Source organism: Oncorhynchus tshawytscha, linkage group LG19, assembly GCF_018296145.1.
Source record: "Oncorhynchus tshawytscha isolate Ot180627B linkage group LG19, Otsh_v2.0, whole genome shotgun sequence".
NCBI lineage: Eukaryota > Metazoa > Chordata > Actinopteri > Salmoniformes > Salmonidae > Oncorhynchus > Oncorhynchus tshawytscha.
The window spans coordinates 54,777,470-54,787,463 of NC_056447.1; the positions used below are offsets into that span (position 1 = coordinate 54,777,470).

A 9,994-nucleotide genomic window follows, 5' to 3' on the forward strand; every position below is an offset into this window, starting at 1 on the left:
CTGTGAAGAAAGTGAAGGGGTCTGAATACTTCCCCTTCGCCGGGCAGGCGGGCTTGGATAAATTAGCAAAATTAGGATATGCCCACGTCACCATTACACCCCTGGTTGTTGCTGACAGATCAGTCACCGGCTGGCTCCACATGATTTGTCAAATAAATAAATAAATAAATAAAACTAAAAGTTAGAGTGAAGCAACAATTACCTTTTTATTTCAGTAACAAAACAAAAGATCAAATGTGTTTTTAACAGTGTCACAACAATGTACCACATGAAATCTGGAGCTCCCTTTTATGAAAGACTGCACAGCGATCACTGGACATCTGGAGCTCCCTTTTATGAAAGACTGCACAGCGATCACTGGACATCTGGAGCTCCCTTTTATGAAAGACTGCATGAAAGCGATCACTGGACATCTGGACATCTGAGCTTTATGAAAGACTGCACAGCGATCACTGGACATCTGGAGCTCCCTTTTATGAAAGACTGCACAGCGATCACTGGACATCTGGAGCTCCCTTTTATGAAAGACTGCACAGCGATCACTGGACATCTGGAGCTCCCTTTTATGAAAGACTGCACAGCGATCACTGGACATCTGGAGCTCCCTTTATGAAAGACAGCACAGCGATCATCACTGGACATCTGGATCTGGAGCCCTTTTATGAAAGACTGCACAGCGATCACTGGACATCTGGAGCTCCCTTTTATGAAAGACTGCACAGCGATCACTGGACATCTGGAGCTCCCTTTTATGAAAGACTGCACAGCGATCACTGGACATCTGGAGCTCCCTTTTATGAAAGACTGCACAGCGATCACTGGACATCTGGAGCTCCCTTTTATGAAAGACAGCACAGCGATCACTGGACATCTGGAGCTCCCTTTTATGAAAGACTGCACAGCGATCACTGGACATCTGGAGCTCCCTTTTATGAAAGACTGCACAGCGATCACTGGACATCTGGAGCTCCCTTTTATGAAAGACTGCACAGCGATCACTGGACATCTGGAGCTCCCTTTTATGAAAGACTGCACAGCGATCACTGGACATCTGGCAGAAAAAGCCATTGCTGATTTTGACATGAAACCTTCTCACTGCTCACCATCATTAATGCTTCAATATATTTCTGTATTCACATTTCATTAGAAGGGGGGCAATACTGTGGTAGAGCGGACATGTTTCACGATAGGAAATGGATTTTTACAGTCTTCTCTCTGTTGGTTTCGGGACACTAGGGAACCGGTTTCCCACAGATTAAGATGAGTTTGACTCCTAAAAAAAAAAAAAAAAAAAAAAAAAAAAACTCTCATTGATCTTGCTCCTTAGTTCAGGAGAGTGGACCTAGGCCAAGAAACACAAGCCGGGCAACTGGCACCTCTGACTTCTACCTTTAAATAATCTGTTACATAACAGAAAGTGACTAAGTTAGATATTGGAAGCTGTGGAGATCATCAATCTATTACTGTCATCTTGAAAAGGAAGCATACTGCTACTGTAAATGAGGCGAATTGGGTTAACTCTCTACTCATGTTGATATACACCCCCACCCCCCCTCCTCCTCCTCCTCCGCCCCTCAACATCGAATTAGTAACTTTTTCAGTTACACTACTGATTAGGCCAGTTTGCTGACGATGGCCTGGTTGAGAGTATTCAGCTGATTCGTCCATTTATCTAAAGCCATGTATCGGGCTCCGTTCCTCTTCTGGTGATCCAACTCCAACAGTTGGTTGACCTGGTCGATGCGGCCGTTGATCGTGCTGACAGGTATCGGAAGAAATAGAAGGTCAAATTTTGGTAAATTCATAAAAAATTAAAAAATTACAAATTATGGTGCATTTAAAAGTTCTACAATAATCATGATATCATCAACAGGCAATTTACCCGTCTAGAATGCATTGAACTAGCAGGCTTTCCACGTCGCAGACATAGATGTTTAATTCCTGAAAGAGACAACAACAACAAAAAAAGTTACAAATATAAAAAGTTAAAAATTTAGAGAAAATATTTTTTGGGGGTAATTCAAAATCAAATTAAATGCTAGAGATCTTACCTTGGAAATAAAAGGTATGTGTATTCTCGTGTAAGGCTTGATTAATTTGATAAGCACTTGCGTCCTTATATTTCGTAATAACTCTGAAAGACAAAAAAAAATAAAAAATCAAGAAAAATCAATGATTAAATAGAAGGAACTTTCATATAAACACTTGCCCTGCCTCCAGGTAATACGGATTTATAACTTGTTAAAATGAGGTTTACTAACTTACTAATGAAGTAAACATTAACGAATACACATCAGTGTGAGAGCGACGTCTAGACCATACCTTCTATATGTTCTCTTATAAACGGATCATCCATTATGTTACTGTGATTGGTCTTCAGGATCTTCTCAAACTCTGTGATGTCATTGTTCTGGTAGGAACTGGAGGGGGGGTTTATACATTAGTTTGCATTCAATAATCAAACCGTTTGTGTAGCAGACCACGTGTAGACAAACAGCCAAAGCAACAACAACAAAAGTTAGATTGTGAATAGTGAATGAGATGCAGTATTACCTGACCAAGTTAGTCATTGCAAGGATGTCTGGATCATTTTTATAGGGTTTAGCCTAAGAGGAATCAAATGTCAGCGTGAGTAAAGATACTCCAACACGATGCAAACTGCACTAAAACTGTTCACTAAAATAGGAACCTGTGATAGGCTCCTTTATACAATATGTTTAGGACATTTTTACAAAAGCAAACTCTAAAAAGTATGTACTATAGAGATTAATCAATAAAATCACATTTCCCACCTTCATTGAAAAAGTTATTCCAGGACTCGTTTAAAATTAATTTTTATTTAAAAATAAATAAATAATAATAATAATTCAATCGGAGTCTGGGGAACCATCCCTAAGAGATTAATCTCTTATCACTAATGAGACCTTTCATACCTCCTGTGAGTCAAAGGGGTTGATTCCAGACTTCATCAGCATGTTGGCCAACACCAGGTACTTTAGACAGGTGGTCCGTCGAGGACTTCCTGATTCATCGTAGTTCTTAAACGCCTCGAAGAAGTCTGTGTGAGCCTTCTCAAACTCCCCTTCTCTCAAATGCATTTTACCTCCACACTCTGGAGAAAACAAAAACAAGAGACCGGACAACATGGTCCTGATAAAGGATCCTCTCTACTCGTCTCCTACTTCAAATCCATTGGAGGACTAGGTCACAGAGGAGGGACCTAGGATCTTCTTCTCCAATACATTTTGACAAAGAGACGAAGATGCCAGAAAAATTGTGAAAACCCTTGAGGAAGAGCCCTCGAATGTGTCTAGGTTATATAGTGACGGTGTAGGTAGAGATGTGGTTATATAGTGACGGTGTAGGTAGAGATGTGGTTATATAGTGACGGTGTAGGTAGAGATGTGGTTATATAGTGACGGTGTAGGTAGAGATGTGGTTATGTAGTGACGGTGTAGGTAGAGATGTGGTTATGTAGTGACGGTGTAGGTAGAGATGTGGTTATGTAGTGACGGTGTAGGTAGAGATGTGGTTATGTAGTGACGGTGTAGGTAGAGATGTGGTTATATAGTGACGGTGTAGGTAGAGATGTGGTTATATAGTGACGGTGTAGGTAGAGATGTGGTTATATAGTGACGGTGTAGGTAGAGATGTGGTTATATAGTGACGGTGTAGGTAGAGATGTGGTTATATAGTGACGGTGTAGGTAGAGATGTGGTTATATAGTGACGGTGTAGGTAGAGATGTGGTTATATAGTGACGGTGTAGGTAGAGATGTGGCTATATAGTGACGGTGTAGGTAGAGATGTGGTTATATAGTGACGGTGTAGGTAGAGATGTGGTTATATATTGACGGTGTAGGTAGAGATGTGTCTACCTCTGATGACTCCCATGATGAGAGGGTGAGGGATGGCAGACTTGATGTGTAGAGACTGTTCATACAGCGCCTTCAGCTTCTTGTTGTTCTTCTGGGCCGTATACATCTGGATCTCCAGAGCATAGATCTCTAAGAGCTGGGTGCCTTTCTTCAGGTCATCCTCACCGTCATCCGTCTATACACCAAGACAGAACATGGGACAACTACTAATCATCCGTCTATACACCAAGACAGAACATGGGACAACTACTAATCATCCGTCTATACACCAAGACAAAGCATGGGACAAATACTAATCATCCGTCTATACACCAAGACAAAGCATGGGACAAATACTAATCATCCGTCTATACACCAAGACAGAACATGGGACAAATACTAATCATCCATCTATACACCAAGACAGAACATAGAACAAATACTAATCATCCGTCTATACACCAAGACAGAACATGGAACAAATACTTGAGAGATAATTTCACACAGACACTTGAGGACGAACAGGGCATTCTAGATTTCCAGAATGATTCCACAATCATACTAGCCCAGCGTCAGGTCTGTTTGTGTTCTCTTGCCTCCTGTGGTCACGACAACGGCCATAGGAATTGTCCAAACAGTACAAACAGATCTCAGACCAAGCTACAATCGTACAATATGATTCCAATGATCTATTGTCACTAAGAACACACAAGAATGTTTTCATTATGATGTTATAATGCTGAATTAGATTTGGTGGTAAAACCTCTGTAAAGACCTCTGTGAAAACCTCTGATTGCATTGATGAGGAGTGTTTCTTCACCTGACAGGACTGGTGCAGCTGCCTCAGGATCTTCTGAAGCTTACCATACTCTTCTCTCTCCAGGTACAACTTCCCAAGCTAAAGCATAGGACAAGGAGGAGTGAGGAATTAAACTAAATTACTTTACAGTATCAACCTCAGCGTCTCCATAAAAACTATATGCCACATATGTTTTAATATTTGCATTAAAAAAATTATGATATTGTGGATGAAATCAATGACATTATATGAAAAGTTTTAAAATCAAGCCTACTTTAGTGTTGGTTTTAAACCAAAGCCGGTCGTTTTTGGCATCCTTTAATGCATCCAATGTTGTTTCATAAAACTCTTGCAGCAAGTCCATCTGAAAATAAATAAAGAAGTCAAGTAGAACCCTCTGTACATTCAGGAGATTCTCTCTCTTTTCTTTTTTTTTAACCCCTTTTTTCTCCCCAATTTCATGGCTTCCAATTGGTAGTTACAGTTACAGGGAGGTTGAGAGCCATGCGTCCTCCGAAACACAACCCAACCAAGCCGCACTGCTTCTTGACACAATACACATCCAACCCGGAAGCCAGTCCGCACCGATGTGTCGGAGGAATCACTGTGCACCTAGCAACCTGGTCAGTGTGCACTGCGCCCGGCCCGCCACAGGAGTCGCTAGTGCGCGATGAGACAAGATTCAGGATATTCTCAATTGTGCATGCATATACGTCCAGGACTAGCTTTAAATCAGGGTATTGAAAACCAACCCACTTTTCCATAATTCAAAACAGCTCAGATTTATGCTTGATTCTGTGCACCATTGTTTGTTCTTAAATGTCACACATATTACCTGTTTTGACGTTGAGATATAATCAAGGATGGAATTGATGGATTTTTCAGAATAGTTTCTTGTAACTGCACTCCGGATGTATGTCAACAGCTGCTTGTACCTGTTCATCATTTCAGGGAAATTTGTCTGGAGGGAATAAGACCAAAAAAATATATATGTAATTCAAGTTCTAATTTAGGCAGTACGGGATGGTAGCAGTTCTTTACAAAACATGAACAAATATGATCAAATATTTAGCACAATGAAGAATATATTTTCTAAATATTGAATATATATATATATATATATATGCTACAGCATATTTACTGTCATGTCTGCTGCTTACCAGTTTAAAGTTAATCTTAATCATCTGTTTCAAGGCCTTGAAACCCCATTCTCCTTTCTCACCCTCCAGCTCTAAGACCTGGGGAAAGATGCATTTAATAAAAGGATCGCCACAGGTGGCTGCTGGCACCTTAATTGGAGAGGACCGGCTCAGAGTAATGGCCAGAATGGTATCATTACAAATACATGGTTTGATACGACTCCATTCCAGCCATTATTATGAGCCGTCCTCCCCTCACCAGCCTGCTGTGATGTGTGTGTGATGTGTGTGTGATGTGTGTGTGATAACTAACCTTCTGGAAGCTGATGAGAGCTGCTTTGGGGTCATCCTCCTTCAGAGCCTTTGAATTGTAGTATTGATTCTCTAAATCAACATTGGGCTCAGAGTTGCTGTCCTCTGAGTATTCCTGAAATCATACAATTCATCATCACTGCAGTTTAAAAGATCAACACCCACTATTGATATTCAGCTAGCTAGCTAGCTCATGATATGTGTTTGTTTTGGTGATTTGTGAAGCAAACAGCTGGATCATTTAACGGTGCAAAAGGTTTAACAACAATTAGTTGAAACTTGCAATAGTAACTGAACAAATCATTAGAGACATAGCTGGCTAACTAGCTAACAGTTAGCTGTCAATGATGGGAGAACCATCAACAGCTAGTTCAGCTGCTAGCTAGCTACTAAGTGGAGAGCAACATGGAATGTTTACGCTGATTAGCTAGCTAGCTAAACACGTTGTATATGGTAATCAGCGACAATATCCATATATATATTTACTTCTGAGGAGTTTACCAGATCATAATCCTCTTCATCGTCGCACATGAAGTCATCTTCCATATCAGACATCTTTACTACGAAGCTAGCTAGATCGATAGCAACCTTGCTAGTGGCAGCAGACCGTCGCAGCAAAGATACTAGCGCTTCTACGTCATCCGCCGTGAATGCCTTGCTGCGCAGCGTGAACATGAGAGGGAATCGTGATTCCTTTGAACGGGTCCCTTTTCCTACTCTTCCGTATTGTTACGTTTGGTTACAATGAATGTGTTTACAGCTGATCTAGAAACAGTTACTTTGTTGAACAGAAAGCGTTTGAGGTAGCGATTTTTGGTGGGTAGAGCTGGTCGTAGATCAGCTTTTCAATCATATCCGGGACTCTCGTGTGACAGTCAGCTGATATAGTATTAGGTGTGTTTCTATATATTTTTTCCCCTCAGTACAGTACTCCAGATAGATCTAGTTGCAATTAGATTTGGTGATTTAACAATAGTCTAAAACCAACCGGTAAGAACTGGTATTTGGTTTGAAAAAATGGCAGCACACCCGCCAAAGACAAAGATTCTGATAAGTGCAAATAAAAGGTGAGTTATCGTGATAATTTTTCGAAATAGTACTGGTAATTACAGTTGCTAAAACTATCCATGCATGTATTAAACATTTTATAGTAGGCTACAGTAAAGTAATACAGTTTTTTTTACTCCTCAAATCACTGCTTGAATTTGGGCAGTCATTTGCATTTTCCCGATGTATTGTATTCCTAGGTTGCAAAACCTGAAAGAGGCCTTCGAGAAAAAGTATGGAGAAGCACCTCTTTTTTATGCACAAGCTCCTGGAAGAGTCAATCTAATAGGTATGTAAACAAATTTCATATCTATATAGCTATGCTATTATAACGCAAAAATCCATAAATACAGTATAAAGACAACTGATGTATAGGAAAAAAATATATATCAATGTGATCCTTCATAAGGGCTAGCTCTAAATCGTAACCGTAACTCAAAACATTGTCTTTCTTAATTCATTACTGTTAGGAGAACACATTGACTACTGTGGTTATGCTGTGCTCCCAATGGCTATTGAGCAGAGTATTCTTGCTGCGGTCACTGTCAATGATTCCAAGAAAATCTACCTGGCCAACACAGAACCAAAATACAAGTAAGATCTGCCAAATAATCTCCACACCAAGCTTTTTATGCACATGCAATTCACCTATAATCATCATCTGTAAGGATCTTCCAGAATCTGTCTTGATTTGCTGCCCATCTAGATGAATTGAGGACTGTATTGGATTAACTATCAAATGTTATTTAATTAGAGACGGCTCTCTCAAAATCATAAAATGGAGAATTTCTTTTTTTTTTTTTACAGGGACTTTACAGTCTCTTCAGAAGATATTGAGATAGACAAGGACAATCCTCAGTGGTACTATTACTTTCTCTGTGGGGTGAAAGGGATTCAGGTGAGTCATGTAGACTCTGGTAAAGGCTTTAATATGCTGTATATGTTCTTCCTGTTGTTCTATTCTGCTGTTCTTCTTCCTGTTGTTCTATTCTGCTGTTCTTCATCTTCGTCATATCAACTTCTATCTATCTATCTCTATCTATCTATCTATCTATCTATCTATCTATCTATCTATCTATCTATCTATCTATCTATCTATCTCTCTCTCTCTCTCTCTATCTATCTATCTATCTATCTATCGTATCTATAGTATCTATCTATCTATCTATCTATCTATCTATCTATCTATCTATCTATCTATCTATCTATCTATCTATCTATCTATCTATCTATCTATCTATCTATCTATCTATCTATCATCTATATCTATCTATATCGTATCTATCTATCTATCTATCTATCTATCTATCTATCTATCTATCTATCTATCTATCTATCTATCTATCTATCTATCTATCTATATCTATCTATCTATCTATCTATCTATCTATCTATCTATCTATCTATCTATCTATCTATCTATCTATCTATCTATCTATCTATCTATCTATCTATCTATCTATCTATCTATCTATCTATCTATCTATCTATCATCTATCTATCTATCTATCTATCTATCTAGTGTCTGTCTGTCTGTCTGTCTGTCTGTCTGTCTGTCTGTCTGTCTGTCTGTCTGTCTGTCTGTCTGTCTGTCATGTTGCTACAGTATTAACCATATCAAACATAAACATGAGGCATTGTTCAACATGGTGTTATATCATCATCATCCTCACCAGGAGCACCTAGGGAAGGTTCCTCTGTCTGGGATGAAGTGTGTTGTGGACGGGACCATCCCGGCTAGCTCAGGCCTGTCCAGCTCCAGTGCCCTGGTCTGCTGTGCTGCGCTCCTCACTATGGAGGTTAACCACAAGTCCCTCAACAAGGTAGTACAGTACATGTCAGTGAATGTCTCGGGTAACCTACTGCAGTTTGTTAAAAACAACACTCTTAAAATCTTATACGCTGAGACAAGATTCAGATAATGAATTGCTGATACATGATCAATGTAAAAATGTTATTTCAATTATTTTTTAGGAGTTGTATTTCTGTCAACACTTTGATGAACCATCTTGCTGAGCCAGAAGTGTGTTAATGAATATTGCTGAAAAGTCTGGTAAGCTAAACAGTAGACAGAGACTGTTCCCTTTCTGTCCTCCAGGTGGCGCTGGCAGAGATTTCAGCCAAGTGTGAGCGCTACATTGGCACTGAGGGTGGGGGCATGGACCAGTCCATCTCATTCCTGGCAGAGGAAGGAACTGTAGGCATACACATATACACACACACACGCATATACACACACGCATATACACACACGCATATACACACACGCATATACACACACACGCATATACACATACACGCACACACCAACACACATACACACACCAACACACACACATACACACACCAACACACATACACACACACACCAACACACATACACACACACACCAACACACATACACACACCAACACACATACACACACATATATATATACATACACACACACTTACACACACACCAACACACGCACATATATATATACACGTACACACACACAAACATATACACATATATACACACACACACACACCAACACACACACACACACACATACATACACACACACATACATACACACACCAACACACACACACACACACACCAACACACATATATACACATATACACACACACATACACACACACACATACATACACACACCAACACACACACACATATATACACACATATATACACACACACACACACACATTCATTCACACACATACATACACACACACAGCAACACACATACATACACACACACACACACACAGCAACACACATATACATACACACATATACACACACACACAACACACATATACATACACA

General features: G+C 39.8%; 2 protein-coding genes across 4 annotated transcripts in view; one reads left to right on the forward strand and one right to left on the reverse strand.

Annotated features, from left to right (window-relative positions):
* Positions 1-657: 657 nt before the first annotated feature.
* Positions 658-6,754, reverse strand: LOC112227611 (COP9 signalosome complex subunit 2-like). 3 transcript variants are annotated; one of them, XM_042301912.1, is made up of 13 exons: positions 6,608-6,754; positions 6,108-6,221; positions 5,816-5,893; positions 5,491-5,616; positions 4,930-5,019; positions 4,677-4,754; positions 3,878-4,052; positions 2,934-3,112; positions 2,554-2,606; positions 2,323-2,420; positions 2,052-2,134; positions 1,883-1,941; positions 658-1,758 (listed from the first exon to the last, which is right to left on the reverse strand). In XM_042301912.1, the coding sequence occupies exons 1-13, from the start codon at positions 6,659-6,661 to the stop codon at positions 1,614-1,616; spliced, it is 1,332 nt and encodes a 443-aa protein (XP_042157846.1). In that variant the 5' UTR covers positions 6,662-6,754; the 3' UTR covers positions 658-1,613. The 3 variants fall into 3 exon arrangements, with proteins under 3 accessions (XP_042157846.1, XP_042157844.1, XP_042157845.1); XM_042301910.1 differs by having other exon boundaries at positions 4,620-4,754; XM_042301911.1 differs by having other exon boundaries at positions 6,593-6,752.
* Positions 6,755-6,913: 159 nt separating this feature from the next.
* The window catches only part of galk2 (galactokinase 2), an 18,095-nt gene continuing 15,014 nt past the window's right edge, over positions 6,914-9,994 (forward strand). The window contains exons 1-6 of the mRNA XM_042301913.1: positions 6,914-7,173; positions 7,354-7,442; positions 7,624-7,747; positions 7,961-8,051; positions 8,830-8,976; positions 9,252-9,350. Coding sequence (XP_042157847.1) covers positions 7,124-7,173; positions 7,354-7,442; positions 7,624-7,747; positions 7,961-8,051; positions 8,830-8,976; positions 9,252-9,350 — 600 coding nt within the window. The 5' untranslated portion in view covers positions 6,914-7,123. The remainder of the gene's footprint in view (positions 7,174-7,353; positions 7,443-7,623; positions 7,748-7,960; positions 8,052-8,829; positions 8,977-9,251; positions 9,351-9,994) is intronic.

Bases quoted from the DNA above. Each gene is read 5' to 3' on its own strand.
- LOC112227611 (XM_042301910.1), bottom strand. From the start codon at position 6,661: ATGTCTGATATGGAAGATGACTTCATGTGCGACGATGAAGAGGATTAT. The intron at 2,421-2,553 runs GTAATACTGCAT...CCCCCCCTCCAG, and splicing joins GCAATGACTAACTTGGTCAG to TTCCTACCAGAACAATGACA. The intron at 1,759-1,882 runs GTAAATTGCCTG...GATACCTGTCAG, and splicing joins GTTCAATGCATTCTAGACGG to CACGATCAACGGCCGCATCG.